Here is a 19,369-nt window from a genome sequence, read left to right on the forward strand (position 1 = left end):
TAAATCAATCTAAATTCCTTAGATCAGTGGTTCTCAACCTAGGGGTCGGGGCCCCTTTGGGGGTTGAATGACCCTTTCCCAGGAGTCGCAGCAGGGCAAGCAGCTTGGGGGTAGATCAAGATAGAATGTTCGTCTGTCTGGAGCAGCAGAAAAGAGTGAGATCAGCATGGTGGGACAAGAGGCAGAACTGAACTCAGAAACCCCAGGAGTTTAAATACAATCATGAACCATGGATCATCACACAATTGGTCAGTTTTAGTTTAATTTCTGTGAAAGAACACTTGCATAATTTTATGGTTGGGGGTCACCACAACATGAGGAACTGTATTAAAGGGTCGCGGCATTAGGAAGGTTGAGAACCACTGCCTTAGATCCTTGTTTGGAGCACTTTGCTATAGATCTAATGCCCTACTTAGAGATACATGCTGGGCTTCAGGTTTTATATATTTGGTTTAAGAAAAGTTTTTTCCCCTCTGGCTTAACCCCTCTAATGTTCTCAGATACCTACCAAACTCCATCAACTTGACCTCTCTAACGCTGCATTTAGGGTATCAAGTTAGGAAATTGTTAGACAAAGACTATGGGACATTGCTTTTCAAAATGATAGAGCACAAACACATTCTAATCCTGTAGCAGGGAATAATGATAAAAAATTCCCATTTAGGTATTTATGTACCTTAGAGCCGAGGTAGTCAACCTGTGGTCCTCCAGATGTTCATGGAATACAATTCCTATGAGCCCCTGCCAGCAAACGCTGGTAGGGGCTCATGGGAATTGTAGTCCATGGACATTTGGAGGACCACAGGTTGACTACCCCTGCCTTAGAGTACCCAACGCATCGTAGAGCATTTACTCTAGCTCTGTTCAATGCTCTGCCATCTGTTCTGATAGAACGGAGGTATGCATTTATTTCTTATGCTTTTCATCATCTGCTCCTATATCGCCAATTTTATCATGACATTCGTACCCAATACGTTTTGCCAATCTTGTCCAAATTCCCAGGCAGAAAAGACCACTTTTATACTTGTCTTCCCCTTGCTGATAGCTCTACCAAATTACTTTTAATGTAGCGAAATATTGTGCAGTGGCATACTCAATAAGGCAGAAGAAACTAAGTGATTCCCATGAATCTTACTGTTGTTTCTTGTGTATAGATTTATATTTATATGATATTAATAGTTCTATGATTTGTTGTGTAAATGCTATTCTTGGATCATAATAAAGCAATTAATTGATTTGGTTGATTGATCATATGTCCCTTAAAACCAGAGCTAACAGTACAGTCTTAAGTATGTTTCTTCAGAACTAAGGGCACAGAGTTCAATGGAACTTTCAAGTTTAAAGTACATAGGATTACAGCCCAAGAACTACTTAAAGTTCAAGTTGTAGCCCCATCAGATCCCTTTTTAGCACAGAGCAATACATTCAAAAGTGAACTTTTTGACACTCGCTTCCTTCTACTGTAGCCTGCTGTGACCCCCAAAATCATATCCATGAGGATTGATTGATCCCCTAAATACAGCATAGGACATAAAACACGGGGTTGCAGTTGGGGTTAAATGGCAAAAAACCCCTTCCCCCCTTTTCTCCCACTGGCTGAATTGCCATATTTTTAACATTTTATTTCATTTATGCTTCCAACTTTCTCTCTAACATAAGATTCAAACTGTCATGTGCATCCAGGGTTTAAAGGTGGGAAATTAAATCTCCATTTCTATTCCCTGGAATATATAGTCATAGAATCTTAGAGTTGGAAGGGGCCATACAGGCCATCTAGTCCAATTCCCTGCTCATGGCAGGATCAGCCTAAAATATCCATGAAAACAGTAAGCGGTACACTTTCTGCTTGTTCCTTTAGCCGAGGTAGGGTTACCCTAATCCATTGGTGTCCCCTCTCCTAGCTCTTACCAGCTGTTATCGCTCTTCTTTTTTCTTTCCTGATGTTCAGGCTCCCAGTGCTTCCTTGTGCATTGCCATCTTCAGTCTGCACTCTGATGCCGTAGCTTGTGGCCATCAGCTGATCGAGCATTGCTGTAAACTGTCCCGAGGCCTGACAAACCCTGAAGTGGATGCTGGGCTCCTCACGGATATCATGAAGCAACTGCTTTTCAGTGCCAAAATGATGTTTGTAAAAGCTGGAAGGAGCCAAGATTTAGCTCTTTGCGATAGGTAAAATTGTTATGAACTTGTTTTATGTGCTTAGTTAAAAAAAACAAACTGATAAGAACAAAGAGTTCTTACTCTGAAGATAAACTCTAGTTCAGGGGTAGGCAAACTGTGGCCTTCCAGATGTCCATGGACTACAATTCCCATGAGCCTCTGCCAGGGAATACTCTAGTTCAGGGGTAGTCAAACTGCGGCCCTCCAGATGTCCATGGACCACAATTCCCAGAAGTCCCTGCCAGCATTCGCTGGCAGGGGCTTCTGGGAATTGTGGTCCATGGACATCTGGAGGACCACAGTTTGACTACCCCTGCTCTAGTTCATAACTTTTCAACTGCATTTATTCTACAAAAATAACTGTGCATGAATCTGTATAAGTAGAAAGTCAGGGTTGGATCCAAAGTACACCTGAAAGGAATTTCGCCCATTCTGCTGGTGAAAATCCAGGCTCTGGGACTGACCCGAGGAGCATTTTGTGGCGTAGGGCAAGGGGTGGGACATGGGGAGCTGGAGGTATCTCTCCTCTTCATTGCTACAGTGCCCAGCATGCTGGCCTTTCTGGACTGGCTTCTGCAGTGACGGCTCCAGTGTCAGTCATAGGCAGTGCTGGGAGCTTGAGGTGGTGCTGCTCAGGTGGACTAGGAGGAGAAGGTCTGCCTGCATTCCGCCATGGATCATGCAGTCAGGTGTCTCAGCTTCCCCTGCCTTCCTTAATTGGGGAGACTTGAGGGATGTTTCTGCTAGTTGCAGGGCTTGTCTCATTGCAATACATGCACTAACAATTGTACACACCATTGAAAATTTTGGCAGCGCTTGGAAAGAGAACTAATGACTGATAAATAGGCCCATAGATTGACAGTATTCTTTTACCCCTCTTATCTTGGTTATCTTCATAGCTGCTGCATATATCTTATGTTTAATGAATGAGTGCATGTCATAACCAGACCTCTGAAGAAGGCCCTACATGGGCTGAAATGCATCAGATTTATAGTTGATTTATATAGTGCATCTCACACTGTTCTTGCAATAGCCTATAGGCTGTGCATATATGTTTTTAGTTTTTGAAGTTTTTAAGTTGTGCACAGTAAAAGCCATAAAATTTGTAATGGACTGATGAATGTTATACAGACACTCAATCTTTTAAGGTCCTGACTGTTTCCAGTTGGGTTTTTGTGGCTCTGGTTCCAGATTCCCCCCCTCCCCAGCTCTTAGTTTGGGCAAGAGGCCAGATCCATGAGGTGGGGAGGCAGTGCCTACATGCTCACTTCCTTCCACTTTAGAGATCCCCTTAAGGGCTTTTGGTGTTGGAGTTATTAGGCAGTATGCCCAGTTCAGGGGCTGTTGTCTGGCTTCACTTCCAGGGAATGGGGGAACCATTCATTTATTTTGCTCCCAAGTGGAATTCCGAGACCTGCCATCCCAGGCAGTTTCACCCAGCAAGCAGGCTGGGAGGGTTGCCTTTGGATGACAGTTGGGTCCTCTGTATGGATCTGTCATGCCTCACCCATGCTCCAGTGGGTGTAATCAATAATGCTGTGACCACAGTTAACTCCAGCTTTGTGTCAGTATTCCATTATTCGCCCCTTGCAGCCTCTCACCTTTCTCCTCCCCTGAGTGTGCAAATGAAATTTTGCCCCAACCCTGTGGCTGAAAACCTATGCTGGCTTATAAGTCAACCCTGTTGGGCTGTAGGACTTGTGTCCATGTGAGCATGCCTAGGCTTGGACTTCACACAGTTTGCAGTTTTAAAAATTTGCTTGACTTTTGTAGACCGAATGCTGCTTTCTGGACAATGGGTTTTAAGAGAGCAAACAGTGAATAGCTGTATCTGTTGGTGTGTGTGCTGTACTGGAGGGAGGGAAGGTTGGATCAGGGACTGAACTGAATAATGTTTGCATAGGAGCTGTGCTGAATTTTGCACAGAAACATTCCCGTCTACCTTGTTTGAATGTCCCCCCTCCTCCAACAGTTATATCAGCAAAGTGGATGTGCTGACTATTTTGGTGACTGCTGCATATCGTCATGTCCCATCCTTGGATCAGATTTTGCAGCCTGCTGCTGTTACAAGACTACGGAATCGACTTTTGGAAGCAGAATACTATCAACTTGCTGTAGAGGTAAATTCTGATGGAGAGCTGTTACTATGGAAAACTAGTTCACACCTGTGGGCTGCTTCAAATAGTAGTCTTTTGGACATTCTCAATGCGTAGACAGTGCACAGTCATGTTTTAAGTGCATTGTGTCTTCCACCTTGTGACTTACACAACCTTAAAAGCAAATTCTTAGGTTTGGCATAATTAACAGTATATTCATCAACTAATGTTGCAGCCAATCTTCAGAATGAACCAGTTTAACTGGTGAATTACGATTGAAATACCAAGTCTTTTTGAGAATGGGAAATAAAGTGGCCTTCCAAAAGCAAATAGTTGCCTGTTTTGTACTTTGTATGTTGTAAGTATACTACATCTATTTCAATACACTTTGGATCAGATAATAGAGCGATGTTTTATTGATCAATCAACCTTTTAACCAGTTATGTATAATTGGTTGGTAGTTTTATTGAAAACCCATCAGATTGTGGAAGGACTGCATTGGTCACTCTGTCTGCATCCCTAGAGTAAGTGACCCATTAATCCTCTATGACATCCAAAATAACCGTATATACTCACGTATAAGCTGAGTTTTTCAGCACGTTTTTTAAACTGAAAAAGTCCCCCTCGGCTTATATGCGGGTGAGCACAAGTGGAGGCACTGGAGCATGAGAAGGGGGGTGGAGATGGAGGCCTGCAGAGCCTGGGAGGTTGGGGTGACAGGCAAACAAGCAAGCAGGGAGGTGCCTGGCTGCTCCCGGTGGCTTGCCATGCTTCCCCCCTGTGACTGTTTTCTGTTTCTCTCCAACCCAAACTGATTCCCCCTTTCTCTCCAACCCCTACCAAATTAACCACCTGCCACCCATCCAATCCACCTAATTAATCACTCTCAATCCTCCCCAATCCACAAACCTCAACATGAATTAACACTTGATTATACACACACCACACACATCTGGACTGGACAACCCTGAGTGACATAAAATAAATATTCAAAAACATTTAATCTACTGATACCTCAATGAATATAATTTTATTGGTATCTGTTTTTATATTTGTAATTTACCAGTGACTGCTGCATTTCCCACCTTTGGCTTATACTCAAGTCAATAAGTTTTCCTAGATTTTGTGGTAAAATTAGGTGCTTCGGCTTATAGGTGGGTCGGCTTATACTCGAATATATACGCAATTATGGTGTGCACAGTGTGAATTTTTAATAACTAGTGCTTGCTCGCAGGGGGAAACTAGGTAACTGTCTTGAGATTTTTGATTAAAGGATATTCTTCCCCATTTTCCCCATGAAAAAGTTTTCCCCAATTAGTCTGAAATTGTTCCCTTTGTCTGATTTGAAACTTTTTGGAGGTGAGGGTTAGAATGTCTTTTTATCCATCTGAAGAAAGATGCAATGTACTAGCATCATACATGAGGAATTAGCTTTCTTCTCTAAAGTATGAAGTACATGCTTTCAGTAGATCCTAGTTATAGAGGAAATAACTTCCAAAATACTATTGAGTATCTACGCATTTCCTCCCCCCCCCCCCTCAGAAAAAGGGAGCAGCTGTAAAAGACTAAAGGAAAAATGTTTGGTGACTGTTTTCAGTATTGTACCATGTTTTTAGGTGTCTACCAAGACTGGCCTAGATCCTGCTGGTGCATGGCATGCGTGGGGCATGGCTTGTCTTAAAGCAGGCAATCTAACTGCTGCCAGAGAGAAATTCAGCCGATGCCTAAAGCCACCACGAGATCTGAATCAGCTAAATCTGGGAACAAGACTGGTCCAAGATATTATCCAATACCTGGAGTCTACAGTGAAGCCTATTCTCTCTGTGGTAAGAAATCCAAACCTCCCTCCTTTAAGTCTGGTCTCTTGCACTGAGGCCTCTGAACTGAGGTCCCAAACACATGTTATAGCCACCTGTTGAGAACCTAGAGAAGCTGGGGATATGGGAACAGTAGCCTAACTAAATGGTCAGAAGGTATAGACAGCCACCTTTTCACAGAGTTAAGAATTCCTGTGTGGTAAGGGCTTTGTGTGCATTTAAATATGGTTAAAAGCTACTGGAATATCCTCTTATTGTCTATTGGTTGTTTTTTAGAATCACATTTAGATTTATTATGTTTCCTCATTTAACTTAGGGAAGCATACATGGGAAATCTGTTTTAAGAATTTGTTTCATACATAGATGCCATGCAAAAGACAAAACATCTTTTCCATATGTTTTTATTTTAACATCTTTTATTATTTTTTTCAGGATTTTTTTTGCCACTTAACAAGCCCTAATGTTATAGTTTTATACTGTACCTGTGCCTTTAAACTTATTTGGCCACTGAGGAAGGCCCCTTAGGGTAGTGGTTCTCAACCTTTTCTTCACCGCGATCCCAACTTTGGCGCTGAAGCCCAGCAGGGACCCAGCCAGAGGAGCTGCCAGCTAGCGCTGCGGAGGCACTTCTGCCACCCCCCCAGCCGTGGCCATGGGCGACCCCCCGCAGGAGGTGACCGGAGGGGGGCGCGGGCCCTGCCAGGGGGAGGGGGCCGCTACTGCTGCCGCCACCACATCCACATTGTTTGCTGTCACACTCCGAGCCGGGCTTGGGCACGCATCTTGGTCCCTTGGCTCGCCGCTTCTCTCTTTTCTCCCTTCTTTTAACTGCAGGGGGGAGGGGGTTGCTTACTTGCCAGCTCTGAAAGAGCTGAGCGAAGTGTTTCAGCGCATTCCTCGGCAGGCGCCAGTGCAACCCTCCGGGCAGGCTGGACAGCTGCAGAAGGAGCCAGTGGGGCACTGGAAATGCATGTGCCAATGCATGTGCATGACAATTGAGGCGGCGTGGAGGCAGCCATTGCCATGGCCCCACCACCTCTGCCGGCTGCTGGCTGCCACCATCACACGCCTCCACATGCTGCTGCCCGCCACCACGGCAGCGGGCAACCAGGCAACCCCAGGGAAGGGGCCAGGCGATCCCAAATGGGGTCCTGACCCCAAGGTTGAGAACCACTGCCTTAGGGGTTGAAACTTGAAATTTTGCAGCATGGCATTTTCCTTGCCTATGTTTGGGGACGGGCAGGAACACACAGATATAAATAAAATGTACCCCACACTTGAAAACCTGGGGACTTATCTGATGGTAGACTTTGCCCATATATTAGAAACTGGGTTGTGAAGGCAAGTCTGTCTCCTTCATTTCTAGATACCATTTTTTCTTATTTGCCTTAATAGCAGGATGATGACTACTTTGCCACCCTGAAGGAGCTGGAAACAGTGCTGAGGACGAGAAGCCTGTGCCTGGAGATGATCCCCGAGGGGAAGATCCAGCATAACAACTACTATCAAGAGTGCCTTTTTTACTTACACAATTATGGCACCAATCTAGCCATCATCAGCTTTTATATGCGACATGGATGCATGCGGGAAGCCCTGCTGCATTTGCTAAACAAGGTGAGCCATGAAGCTTGTTGTGCTTGCTGTCTTGCAGTAGTAGGTCAGTCAGCTGCTTGAGAAGTATCTCTTAAGGAGTAGTGCATTAAAGAATGCTGCCATATGGCTGCATAATCTCTTCCATTACTTTGTGGTAAAGCTTGTTTTGTCCATCTATATGCTTTCCTCAGAGGCTAGCAGCAGAAGGGTCAAACATATGGATACTGTCATAGATAAAGCTTTATTAGTTTCACTGTGTGCGTGTGTATTTTTATATATACCTATACATCAATATCGTACATAGCTGTCTAAATGTATCTCCCCCCCCCCCCCCCGGTTCTAGGAGAGCCCACAGGAAGTGTTCATTGAAGGGATCTTTGTCCCAAGCTATAAAAGTGGGAAACTTCACCTGCTGGAGAGATTGCTGGAAGCCATTGATCCAGGCCTAGACAGCTGGGGCGTTTACCTCATCGCAGCTTGCAAGCACTTGCAGAAGAAGAATTATTACCATATTCTATATGAATTGCAGCAGTTTATGAAGGTCCAAGTCTGGAACGGATATACTTGTATTGCTATAATATTGCACATTGCATTTAATTATGGTAGCTCACAGGGTTTTAAATTGGGTTCCTGGCAAAGTTAGTTCCCCCCCACAAAAAAAAACCCTTTGTTTTCAAATGAGCATAAATAACATTTGGTGTTTTTATGTATTTGACTACTGACCTGAAAGGGGGTGGGCACCAAAGGAAATATTTACTGTCTGGGTAGCTGGGGGGATTATTTTTATTGCTGTTGCATTTGTATTTTAGCGGAGATATATTGTAACATGTAAGCAAACACCTCACATAGTTCTGTCTGAGCAAATCTTCTGGAGGATTTCATGTCCTTCAGCCAACTTTGAAAGGGGCATGTGGAGGGGCATTGTATGTATAAAACTACTACACTTGACACCTTAGCTTTAAAGTGTATCCTTGTCTTCAAAAATATCTGTCTTCCAGGATCAAGTCCGTGCTGCCATGACCTGTATTAGATTTTTTACTCACAAGGCACAGTCTTATACAGAACTGGGAGGCAGGCAGAAGTGGCTACTGAAAGTTAAGGATCACCTCAAAGTTTACCTACAGGAAGTTTCACGGACCTCAGGAAGAAAGAAAGTCCAGTGCATTTTCCGTAAAAAAATGTCTGTGCCTGATGTGTCAAGGTAACAGCAAAACCCTGTTGGACGGTGATTTCAAATCCAACCTTTTATCAGCTGCATTGATATAATGACAAAGAAATGAGAGGTGGATTTAGATTAGGACTTCTGCTATAAATCTCAATAGGATTTTTATTGGCTTCAGAATTCTGGAGTTCTTTTAAAAATGCATTCTTGGTTATGTGTATGTTTGAGCAATAATAATGTACACTTTATGGGCTATTCCTGTCCAATAGTGATACACATTTTTTATTTCAAGAAGAAAATAATGAGTTCAGTTTTTCTGGATTTGCATATAATCTCAGCTGCCAGGTTTTATGTTACTAGTATAAAAGCCCTTTATAACAATGGGGTCTTGAAACTCGCAGCTTCCTCTTGCCCCTCAGCAACAGGAGACCTTGGAGCACAATGGCCAGGCAAGCCAGGCTGCCAGGGTCAGCATTGTGCCCATGGCTCTGCAGACCATGGCCAATCGGTCTCCTCTTGCTCCTCAGTGGGCAGGAGGCATTGGAGCATGGTAGCCCAGCCAGGTGAGGTGGGCCACCAGGGTTGGCACTGTGCCCGCAGCACTGTAGAGCAGTGGTCCCCAACCCCCAGTCCAGGGACCGGGATCTGTCTGTGGATCAGTCGGTACCGGGCCGCGGCACCACCTCATCCTCCTCCTCGGCTGCTGCCTCGGGGGCTGCCCTGCCAGTCTGCCGCGGGCTCACCTTCGGTGCTTTTCTGCGGCTGCCATGGCTGGGGCTTCCCCTTGGTGTGGCACTATGCAGCTGCTGCTGGAAGCGCCCCCCAGCGGGTGGCGGGAAGTCAGGGGTGCTGGCGGGGAAGCAAGCGGAGCAGGGGCTCCGGCAACAGCGACGACGTCCCTCGGCAAAAGACTACCCCTCCCCCGGGCCTCAGTAAAATTGTTAAGCATTGACCGGTCCCCGGTGATAAAAAGGTTGGCTTGTCAGCCACCCCTCGCATCCCCCGCCTTACCATTCTGCCATGGAATGGGGCTGTATCTTCCTCCCTACTGCCAAGTGTCTGGAAGCAGCATGAAAGAGGAGAGGAAAGCTGGGCAGATCACAATTGGCCCTTAGTGAGGGAGATCCCTCTCCCTATTGGGTCCATATCCCCCACTGAGAGCCAATTGGTTATGTTTTACTCTGTATGTCATCCGCACACAAACCAGGTTATTAAGGCTACAGATAACAGCATGCCTTCAGAAGCCTTTTATATAGCTGAATAATTTTGCTCCGGCTAGGTTATTAAAATATGGCTTTGTGGTAGTTAATGAAAAATTTCTCCCCTAAATTTAGGCATCTTAGTACAGTTGAACTTCAAATGGAAGTAACAAAGTTCCTCTATCAGTGTGAGAAACTGAGTGGTTTGCCTGCCTCTGTGATGACTGTGCCCACCCTTTTTGGAAACAATCAAATGAAAATGGAAGTTGCTTGCAAGGTACTGAATGCTGCCTAAAATCATGGCACTTTATGCATCAAAATGAAATGCTACCATTGAGTGTATTTTGCAATGAAGAAATGTGAAATTGTGACCCATTATTACAGGTAATCTCCTTTTACAAACTTACCTTTTTTGTGTTGGAATGAGAAGATGAAGAAGCATCATTTAAATCTGCATACCTGCTGAGTGTTTTGTCCAGGGCCTTGTGACTTGGGCCTTGTGGTAATTGAAGAAGAAGAGTTGGTTTTTATATGCTGCTTTGCTCTACCCGAAGGAGTCTCAGAGGGGCTTACAGTCGCCTTCCCATTCCTCTCCCCACAACAGACACCCTATGAGGTGGGTGAGGCTGAGAGAGCCCTGATATCACTGCTCGGTCAGAACAGTTTTATCAGCGCCATGGTGAGCCCAAGGTTACCCAGCTGGCATGCCAGATTAGAAGTCCGCACTCCTAACCACTACACCAAACTGGCTCCTAAACACTACACCAAATTGCCTGAGGCATCTCCCTTTGTGTGATTGGTCCCAATAAAAAGGTATTACATGTATTTTGTTCCTGAAATTGGTCACTTGTTCCTGAAAACAGACCAGTTAGGATTATATATCCCTCCCTTTCTCCTAGTCAACCATATTGTGGAATAATTTTAGTCCTTTACAGCAGGGGTCCACAACCTTTTTCAGGCTGCGGACCGGTGGGGAGGGGAGGGCTATCCGGGCGCTGTGCATGTGCGACAGCCCATGCTCAAACGCGCATGTGCGGCAGGTCCACGTTTGCACCATGCACGGCAATTTCTCACATGCGTGGGAGGTTCGTGTTTGCGCCATGCGCGGCCGCAAATGCGCATGCGCAGCAATTTCACCCATGCGCAGCAGGTCCGCGTATGCACGTTTGCGCCATGTGTGGCCGCAAATGCACGTGTGTGGCACAAACTGCCGCACATGTGCGTTTGCAGCAGCGCACGGCGCAAACATGCATGAGCAGACCTGCCGCGCATACACGAAATTGCCACACAAACGCCTTTGCAGCTGCACACAGTGCAAACGCGCATGAGCGGACCTGCCGTGCATGTGCAAATTTGCTGCACATGGTGCAAACGCGCATGTGCGGACCTGTCGCGCATGCGCGTTTGCGCCGGCAGCTGCGCTTTCCTCTCCCCCTCCCCACAAAAAGAAGCTTGCTGGGCCGCAAGCTAATCGGCTGCTTTGGCGGCCGATTTATTTGCGGCCTGGGAAGTTTCTCACTGCGGGGGGGGGGCGGGGAGAGGGAGCCGCGGCCTGTTGGTTGGGGACCACTGCTTTACAGCTTCCCAGATTTTCTCGAACACCTGCTCAAGGAGCAGTGGTTTCTCTCTGGGTTTCATTTGACATGTGGACATTTGGGTTGTCCTTGCTTCGTTTGCAGTATGGTCCAATTCTGATCTCCCCACTGCGTGTAAATCAGAGGTTACCTACCCCCACCACAGCAGTATTTTGAAATGTTGTCTTTCAGCACTAAAACTGTAAATATAATATAGTCACAGCTGCTAAGAAGGGGTTGGACATTAACAGGTCTGGGTGCGGGAGGCTCAGAAGGAATCTCTCCAGTTGACCAATTGTGGCTCTTGGCATTTCTGAAGAGAGAGAGCCAGTTTGGTGTAGTGGTTAGGAGTGCGGACTTCTAATCTGGCGAGCCAGGTTCGATTCTGCACTCCCCCACATGCAGCCAGCTGGGTGACCTTGAGCTCACCACAGCACTGATAAAACTGTTCTGACCGGGCAGTGATATCAGGGCTCTCTCAGCCTCACCCACCCCACAGGATGTCTGTTGTGGGGGGAGGAATGGGAAGGCGACTGTAAGCCGCTTTGAGCCTCCTTCGGGTAGGGAAAAGCGGCATATAAGAACCAACTCTTCTTCTTCTTCAAAATGGCTAACTTAATTGGAATCCTACCTAGATTTCCATCCCCACAATTTGACGGCAACTTCTGCCACTCTACCACACCCTCAGCAGCTCCAAATGCTTCTGGGGAATGAAGGACTCTAAGAATAGCTCCCCAGGGGAGTCAGAGAAGGAGAAATTCATCTTTCCACCTTGCACCGGTAGAAATCTTGGTTGAATCAGCCATTTATTTTCTGCTTCTTGGAACACACACACACATAGTATAATGGGCACCCATCTTGAGGCTTGTTAGGTTTAAACTGTGGAAGGAAATCAGTGCAGTCTAGAGGAACTTGACAGTAGCTCATAGCAGTTAGCACTCGATACGTCTTGCAAAGCTGGTGGGTGTCAAGACTTAACGCATCCTGTCTCCAGGATTTGCCCTCATGCTTGAAATCTGTTTATGTTGAGCATCTGAATGGTACTGTTTATGAACTACTTGCATGTTACTCAAGCTTTTTCCCTTCTCTCCATATTTTCAATTAATTCCCAGGTTATGTTGGAAGGAAAAAACATTGAAGAAGGCTTTGGAATTGCATTCAGAGTCCTGCAGGTATATTAAACCTTGTAAGATTCTAGATATGCTATATCTTGCAATTATGTGTGTATGTATAAATGTTTTGCTCTTGAGAGCACCACTTGCCTGGGACAGTTGTCTGCATTTTAGGAGTCCATTAAAAAACTGACTTAAGCTTCTGTATTTTGATGGTTTTGCTAATTTCTTATTGTTCAGAGTGATTTCAAATACAAGAAATTAACTCTTAAAAATAGCATGGCCCATTGTATTGTAATTTTGTTTAATTTCTGATTTCGCAATCAGCCTTGTTGATATCTAATTGTTTAGAATTTTACTCTTTGGAACTGTCCATTTGGTTTGGAACTGTCCATTGGGTGCAAACTTAAATGGACTCCGGGGAATGGTAGAGGACAGGAAAGCCTGGAGGATCATTGTCCATGGGGTCGTGATGGGTCGGACATGACTTCGCACATAACAACAATACCAATTGTTTAGAATAGAGAGAGAGCTGCTTATTATAAATAGTCGGAGGCAGGAAACGACCCGTCAGTCAAAGTCCAAGAGAAGTTCAATAGAAATTGATGATGCTAACAGTTTATAAATTATAAATTATAAGACTACAAATACATGACTACAAAATATCACCTAAATGCAAAGGTTTTTCACTTTCAAATTGGCCTGGGGATCTAGTGGCCTCAGCCTACAATAGTCCCTTTGTGTTGAGGTGATATTTTGTAGATGTGTATTTGAAGAAGTCTTATAATTTATTGAAAAGGAAAAAATAGTTCCTGTAAGTCACTGAAGAGGTCCTTCAAAAACAAGGTATCCACCTAGGGACGAGTCTTGGCTGTATGCACATCATGTGATTGCTACACTTCATTGGAATAAACCGTTAGCCATCGTCAGTTTCTTTTGATCTTCTATCATAAGTAGTGTCTGACCAAAATGCAGGGAGCTGCCAAACAGAAGCACTTCAAAGCAGCTTTTATTTTGTTTTGTTTGTTTTTCTGAACAGTCCACCAAGGACAGTACTTGAAGTCACACAAAAGTTAATCAACATTTTTTTAAAAATTGGGATGTGTTCATGGTTATTTTGTGAGCCATTTTATATATCTGGTTATAAAGTTGGAGTAAAGAGTAAAGAGTAAAAGGTGGAGGTAAACTGTACTCTGCACGGCTAAGACCTAGTTGCCTGACATTGTTTACTCGGGAGTATGAAAGAAGGGTTCTGACTGTGTAGTAGAGTACATACTTTTCATGCAACCCCTGGCATTTTTATCCAAAGGATCTCTTGTGGGAAAGACCTTTTTGTGGATGAGACCTGAGACAGAAAACTGGCAGAAAACTGAGACAAATGAACTAATGTTCTGACTAGATATATGGCAGCTTCATATGTGTTCAAGTCCTACTAAGTACCCTGGAATTAGCCTGAAATGAGGATGCTTATGGCTAATTCCAGCATGGTATAGTAGTTAAGCAGCCAGCTGGGTCTCCGAGGGCTAGTCACAGTTCTCTGGGAGCTATACTCACAGAGCAGTCCTTTTAAAACCTACCTCACAGGGTATCTGTTGTGGGCGGAGGAAGAGAAAGGTGTTCATAAGCTGCTTTGGGACTCCTTCAGGTAGTGAAAAGCAGGGTATAAAAAAGCAGCTCCTCCTCTTCTCTAAAGTTTCATTTACTTTAAAGAGTCTCCTAGCTAAAATATCCTGTCTTTGTGGAAATATTCAGGAAAGCTGTGGCTCAGTTTAGACAGTATGAACTATGTTTTAATTAAAGATTCAAGTCTCAGGCAGATATTAAAATCCAGGGTTGCCTTCATTAAGCTGACTGTCAGAAGCAGCCAGTGGTTAAGAGGTTTGTTAAATGCCCACAGTGCATGTGATCTTAAAGGGGGAGTCACATGAGGCAGAAGGGAACTTGGTATAAATCAGTAGTCCCTTGAAGAAGAGTTCAGTAAGATTCCAGTAGCCAACCATTTTTTAACAGGTGATGCTTGGTGTTATGGTATCCTTCACTATAAAAAGGTAAAGGTATCTCCTGTGCAAGCACCGAGATGTCTGACCCTTGGGGTGACGTCCTCTAGCGTTTTCATGGCAGACACAATACGGGGTGGTTTGCCAGTGCCTTCCCCAGTCATTACCGTTTACCCCACAGCAAGCTGGGTACTCATTTTACCGACCTCGGAAGGATGGAAGGCTGAGTCAACCTTGAGCCGGCTGCTGGGATTGAACTCCCAGCCTCATGGGCAGAGTTTTCAGACTGCATGTCTGCTGCCTTTACCACTCTGTGCCACAAGAGGCTCCTTCACTATAGTGGAAGGTTAATTTTATAGAACTACACTTCCCAGCAGTCAGATCTTCGCCAATCTATATTCTAAGCTGGATCCTTAGAGAATCACTGCGGGTAAAAGGGCTTTCTGCCCACTTTTTTGCCTCTCTCTCCACTGGTGCTCAGAAATGCCCCTGAAATGCTGCTCCTGGGGGATGAGATCCCAGCCAAAAAAAACCTCTTGAAGGAGGCAATTTATTGAAAAGCATCCTCTCTTCTACCTTTTGATATGCACTCTAGGCTACCTCTGTCTCAGCAGAATTCTACTGCTGTTGTAGGAAGATATTTCTGCATCTTAACAGAATATCAATTCTCTCACCCTAGGACTTTCAGCTGGAGGCTGCTACGGTATACAATAAAGTCGCCCGGCAGCTGTTGAAGCAGCAGAAGTACAGTGAGATCAGGCAGCTCCTTAAATGCATCAAGGAATCAGGAGTGGCTGCGAAAAATGATGGGGACAATGTCATCCTCAGCTGTCTGGATAACTTTGAAGCTATCCCTTCTGAGGTAATTCTGCTTTCTGTGAGGCTCAGTTGCACTTGCCTTTCTTTTCACTAATCAGTATTATGTGTTCAGAAAGCAGGGAACAACTGGAGTAATTCTTCTGGTTTTTTGATACTGATATTTTTATAGGCCTGAAACACTAGCCTTTATGACTTTCAAAAGGATAAGCCTGGATTGTTGTGAATTAGAACTTTATCTCAACTTTGTGGTAGATTAAGCTGAGACTGCAACATACTTCCCCCTCATGTCTCTCAGGTCATTCTCTCTCCCTGGTTGTTCAACAAACCAGCAAGGTGCAACCCCACCCTGAGGCAAGGGGAGAATGTGATTTGTCTGAAGGAGACTGACCGAGGTTCCTCATGCTCTCCGATTCTCTTAAGAGCATGGGGGGGGGGGAGCACTGTCCCTTCAGTAGCAAAACCTTCGATAGTATGATGGCAGGAGTACTGTCAAACAAGGCTCCCTGGTAAAGGGGGGGGGCAGGGTAAAGCTCACAGATAAGGAATCAAGGCATTTGTTTTAACATAAAAGCTTTTTTCTACAGTCAGCATCTCTTAAGGGTATAAAGGTTACAGAGACTGGGGTGCAAGTTCTCAGAAAAGAAAATTAAAGCAGATTTCAAACCTAACTTGGAATTCCCGTTTCCTGATATTTGCCCACCTGCCAATCAGGGCTGGCCCAAAATGGGTGCGTGGCACACAAACACACTGAGGGAGTGTACAAGATAATGGGAGAACAGCTCCCCCTCCATACACACACAAGAAGGTTTGTCCAGTCTGGGTTTTGGAAATCCTGATTGCAGGGGTCTGCCAGAATGCAGTCGCTAATAGTCAGGTGCTGTTCACATCACAGGAATTAATTATTTTCCACGCAGGATGCAAAAACATACATCTGAGAGTAATCGTGTTTACCTGCTCTGTGTCTATCAACATCAGTTCATCTCCGTGAATGTCAGCTCTTCCCAAGATGAAATGATCTCTCATCATCCATGGCAGATAGGACCCCTGATTTTGCTATTAGGAATAAGGGAGTAAGGGTGTCAGAATTCCATCAGCCACGATTGGCTGTTACAGGCTCAGTGACAATTCCAAAAAGCTTTAAGGGGGGTTCCAGAAAATGGGCTAGACCCATCCATCATAATGGCTATTAAGTCCATATTGTGGGCTCTTCCAGTTAAGCCCAGTTCTGAGAAATCTCACTATCCATCTTCAAGAAGACCAGCCCTGATCCTAGAACCTTACAGATCCAGGGAATGTCACAAGAATTTTTTGAGGCAAGATCTTGGGAAAAATTGTAGATAGATTTTGGTTCTTAATTGTGGAAAATAAGTGTAAATTTTTAACTGTTTTCCTTTATGGGATGCAGGAGCTGGATGATCTGATCCAGGATATGGACAGCGATGAAAACAAGGTGAGTGAAACATTACTGGAGATACTAACCCTGGATGTGAAGGAAATTCTTCAGATGTCCAACTTTTTTGTTGCATATGCTCTACTTGTCCTTTTCCCAGTTTTGTCCATTATTTGGTGCTGTTCTGATTCAGACCAAGTATCAGAATATGTTTGCTGATTGTTTAGTAGCAGTAATAATACCTACATGGTGCTTCCAGTGCTTGCAGCAGACCTGTGAGATAGTCCAGTATTTTTATCTCTCGGGGGGGAGGGGGGGCTAGATTTGCAGGGACAACATTCCAAATCATTCCTTGTTCTGTGAGCCACTTAGGCTGTGCCAGCTAGCAGAGCTGAACATGCAGTAGGACATATAGCGGCGTGGTTCTGCTAAAAAAAAAGGCAATGAAAAACATGGGTAGTTATGTTAGTTTTGGATTTTGCTAAAAAAATAATTGCAATAGATGAACTTGCCCTCACAGTCATGAACTGGGGTCCTACCAAAGTTAAGAGTCTGGAGGTTTTTAGCAGATTCTGCAGTACAGTTATTGAGCTTCCATTTTTGGTTTACATGCTCGTTTTGCAGAGGCTATAAGCATCTGTGGAGATAAATTTTCCTTCTGTGTGTTCTGAGCTCCTCATTATTCCAGAACAGGATGTTTTTCTTTTTGTAAAGTAAGCCATTGTGTATTATGAATTCAAGTAAATGCCCCTTTGTACGAGGCTATTCACCAAAAGGCCACACACTGTAATATTTGGGGGTTTTTTGAAGAGGAATTGCACAGCATGCTACTTTGCAGAGAGTCGTTTTTTCCTAGTCATTGGCTAGAAAATTGTGGTCATGAATGTGTGTGTTAACCAATGGGGAAGGAGTTAAACTAAAATGTCCTATTTTTCTAATAAAAGAGGAGGGAAAACTTAACACTTTTTAAAAAACAGTCTTTCTGGTGCTCTGCAGAGTGCATAGCCTGCACTGATGTGTAACTGATTTTGTTGCTACTAGTTCTGTGTGTTCTCTCTCTCAATTCTGTGCTCTTGCAGTGCAGACACACAGTTTTCCGATGCCCAGTATGAATGCTCTTCCATGCTACATGCCTTCCTTGAAGTGCCAAGCCACCTCTCTTTGCAATCCTCTCTGCTTCCTTGGGGTGCCCAAGGAAGCAGCTCTGTCCACTTGGCAGTGCTGCTTGCCTTGTTGGGCTGCCAAATTACTCCCTGTGTCTGCTCTGCAAGCAGGGATGTTAACGTGTTATAACCTGGAGCGCTGTGTCCTTCCTGCCTGAAGCTTTGTAGCAAGGTACAGGGTGTAGTCCTCTCCCCCATGTTGTTTAAGTTCCTTGTCTGCCCTCTGGGCCCAGCTGGTGCAGAGCTTTGGGCTGGGTTTTCATCACTATGCTACTGACACCCAGCTGTATCTCTTGATGGATAGCTCCAACTCCCCCCCCCCCCCCCCGAATCATTCACCAGATGTCTGGAAGAAGTGATGGTCAAGCAAAATTGAAACTCATTGCCAAAAAGATGGAGATTCTGTGGTTCGGTAGGAAAGGACCAGATGAGGAAGTGCTTTTACCCAGCCTGGCTGGTGTGCAATTGAAGACCTCACATGCCACCAGGAATTTGGACATGAACTTGGACTCCTCCCTTTCTGTGGAGACCCACGTCACTAAGGTAGCCTAGCAGGCATTTTACCATCTTGGCCAAGTGAGGATACTAGCACCCTATCTGTCCAAGGATCACCTTGCCACAGTGATCCATGCAGTGATCCATCTCCAGGTTATATTTCTGTAACTCCCTCTATGTGAGCCTGCCCTTGTCCATGCTCCGGAAATTACAGCTGGTACAAAATGCAGCTGCTAGGATCTTCGCTAGAACACCATGGAGGGCCCACATCCAGCCTGTGCTGAGGCAGTTGCATTAGTTGCCAATTGAGTACCGGATCTGGTTCAAGGACTTTTAGGCCCTGTATACCTGAGGGACTGTCTAACTCCTTATGCCCCGCATAGGTCATTGCTATTTGCAGCAGCTGATAGACGGGAGATCCTTGGGCCATGCAAAGTCCACCTGTCCTCGACTATGGTCAGGGCTTTTTTGGCTCTGGCTCTGTCCTGGTAGAATGAGCTCCTGGAACAGCTGAGGGCCCTGCAGGAGCTGACAAGGTTCCACAGGGCCTCTAAGACAGAGCTCTTCTGCCAGAGCTTTGGTTGAGGCTGGATAAAACAAAGCAAGGGAAGATCTAGCCTCTCCTCTGAAATACCATATTGTTATGTTTCTGGGGGCTAAACAAAAGTACATAATGAATGAATGTGCATCCCTAAGTTAAACCTGGGTTCTAGAAGAAGGATGTTTTGTCCTTCTGAAGTTGGAAACAATTGAACCCTAGAGTTTAAAATGATGTGCTGAAGTTCAGCGGTG

General features: G+C 45.0%; 1 protein-coding gene across 3 annotated transcripts in view; it reads left to right on the forward strand.

Moving 5' to 3' along the window:
* Positions 1-19,369, forward strand: part of ZFYVE26 (zinc finger FYVE-type containing 26) — a 64,768-nt gene that overhangs the window by 41,314 nt on the left and 4,085 nt on the right. For 2 of the 3 annotated variants that reach the window (XM_077322492.1, XM_077322493.1), the window contains exons 32-41: positions 1,949-2,169; positions 4,133-4,280; positions 5,873-6,082; positions 7,469-7,687; positions 8,010-8,207; positions 8,665-8,867; positions 10,163-10,304; positions 12,714-12,773; positions 15,390-15,572; positions 16,935-16,979. In XM_077322492.1, coding sequence (XP_077178607.1) covers positions 1,949-2,169; positions 4,133-4,280; positions 5,873-6,082; positions 7,469-7,687; positions 8,010-8,207; positions 8,665-8,867; positions 10,163-10,304; positions 12,714-12,773; positions 15,390-15,572; positions 16,935-16,979 — 1,629 coding nt within the window. The remainder of the gene's footprint in view (positions 1-1,948; positions 2,170-4,132; positions 4,281-5,872; positions 6,083-7,468; positions 7,688-8,009; positions 8,208-8,664; positions 8,868-10,162; positions 10,305-12,713; positions 12,774-15,389; positions 15,573-16,934; positions 16,980-19,369) is intronic. The other variant, XM_077322495.1, reaches the window with a different exon arrangement.

The sequence above is a fragment of the Paroedura picta genome, chromosome 2 (assembly GCF_049243985.1).
Source record: "Paroedura picta isolate Pp20150507F chromosome 2, Ppicta_v3.0, whole genome shotgun sequence".
In the NCBI taxonomy this organism is placed as follows: Eukaryota; Metazoa; Chordata; class Lepidosauria; order Squamata; family Gekkonidae; genus Paroedura; species Paroedura picta.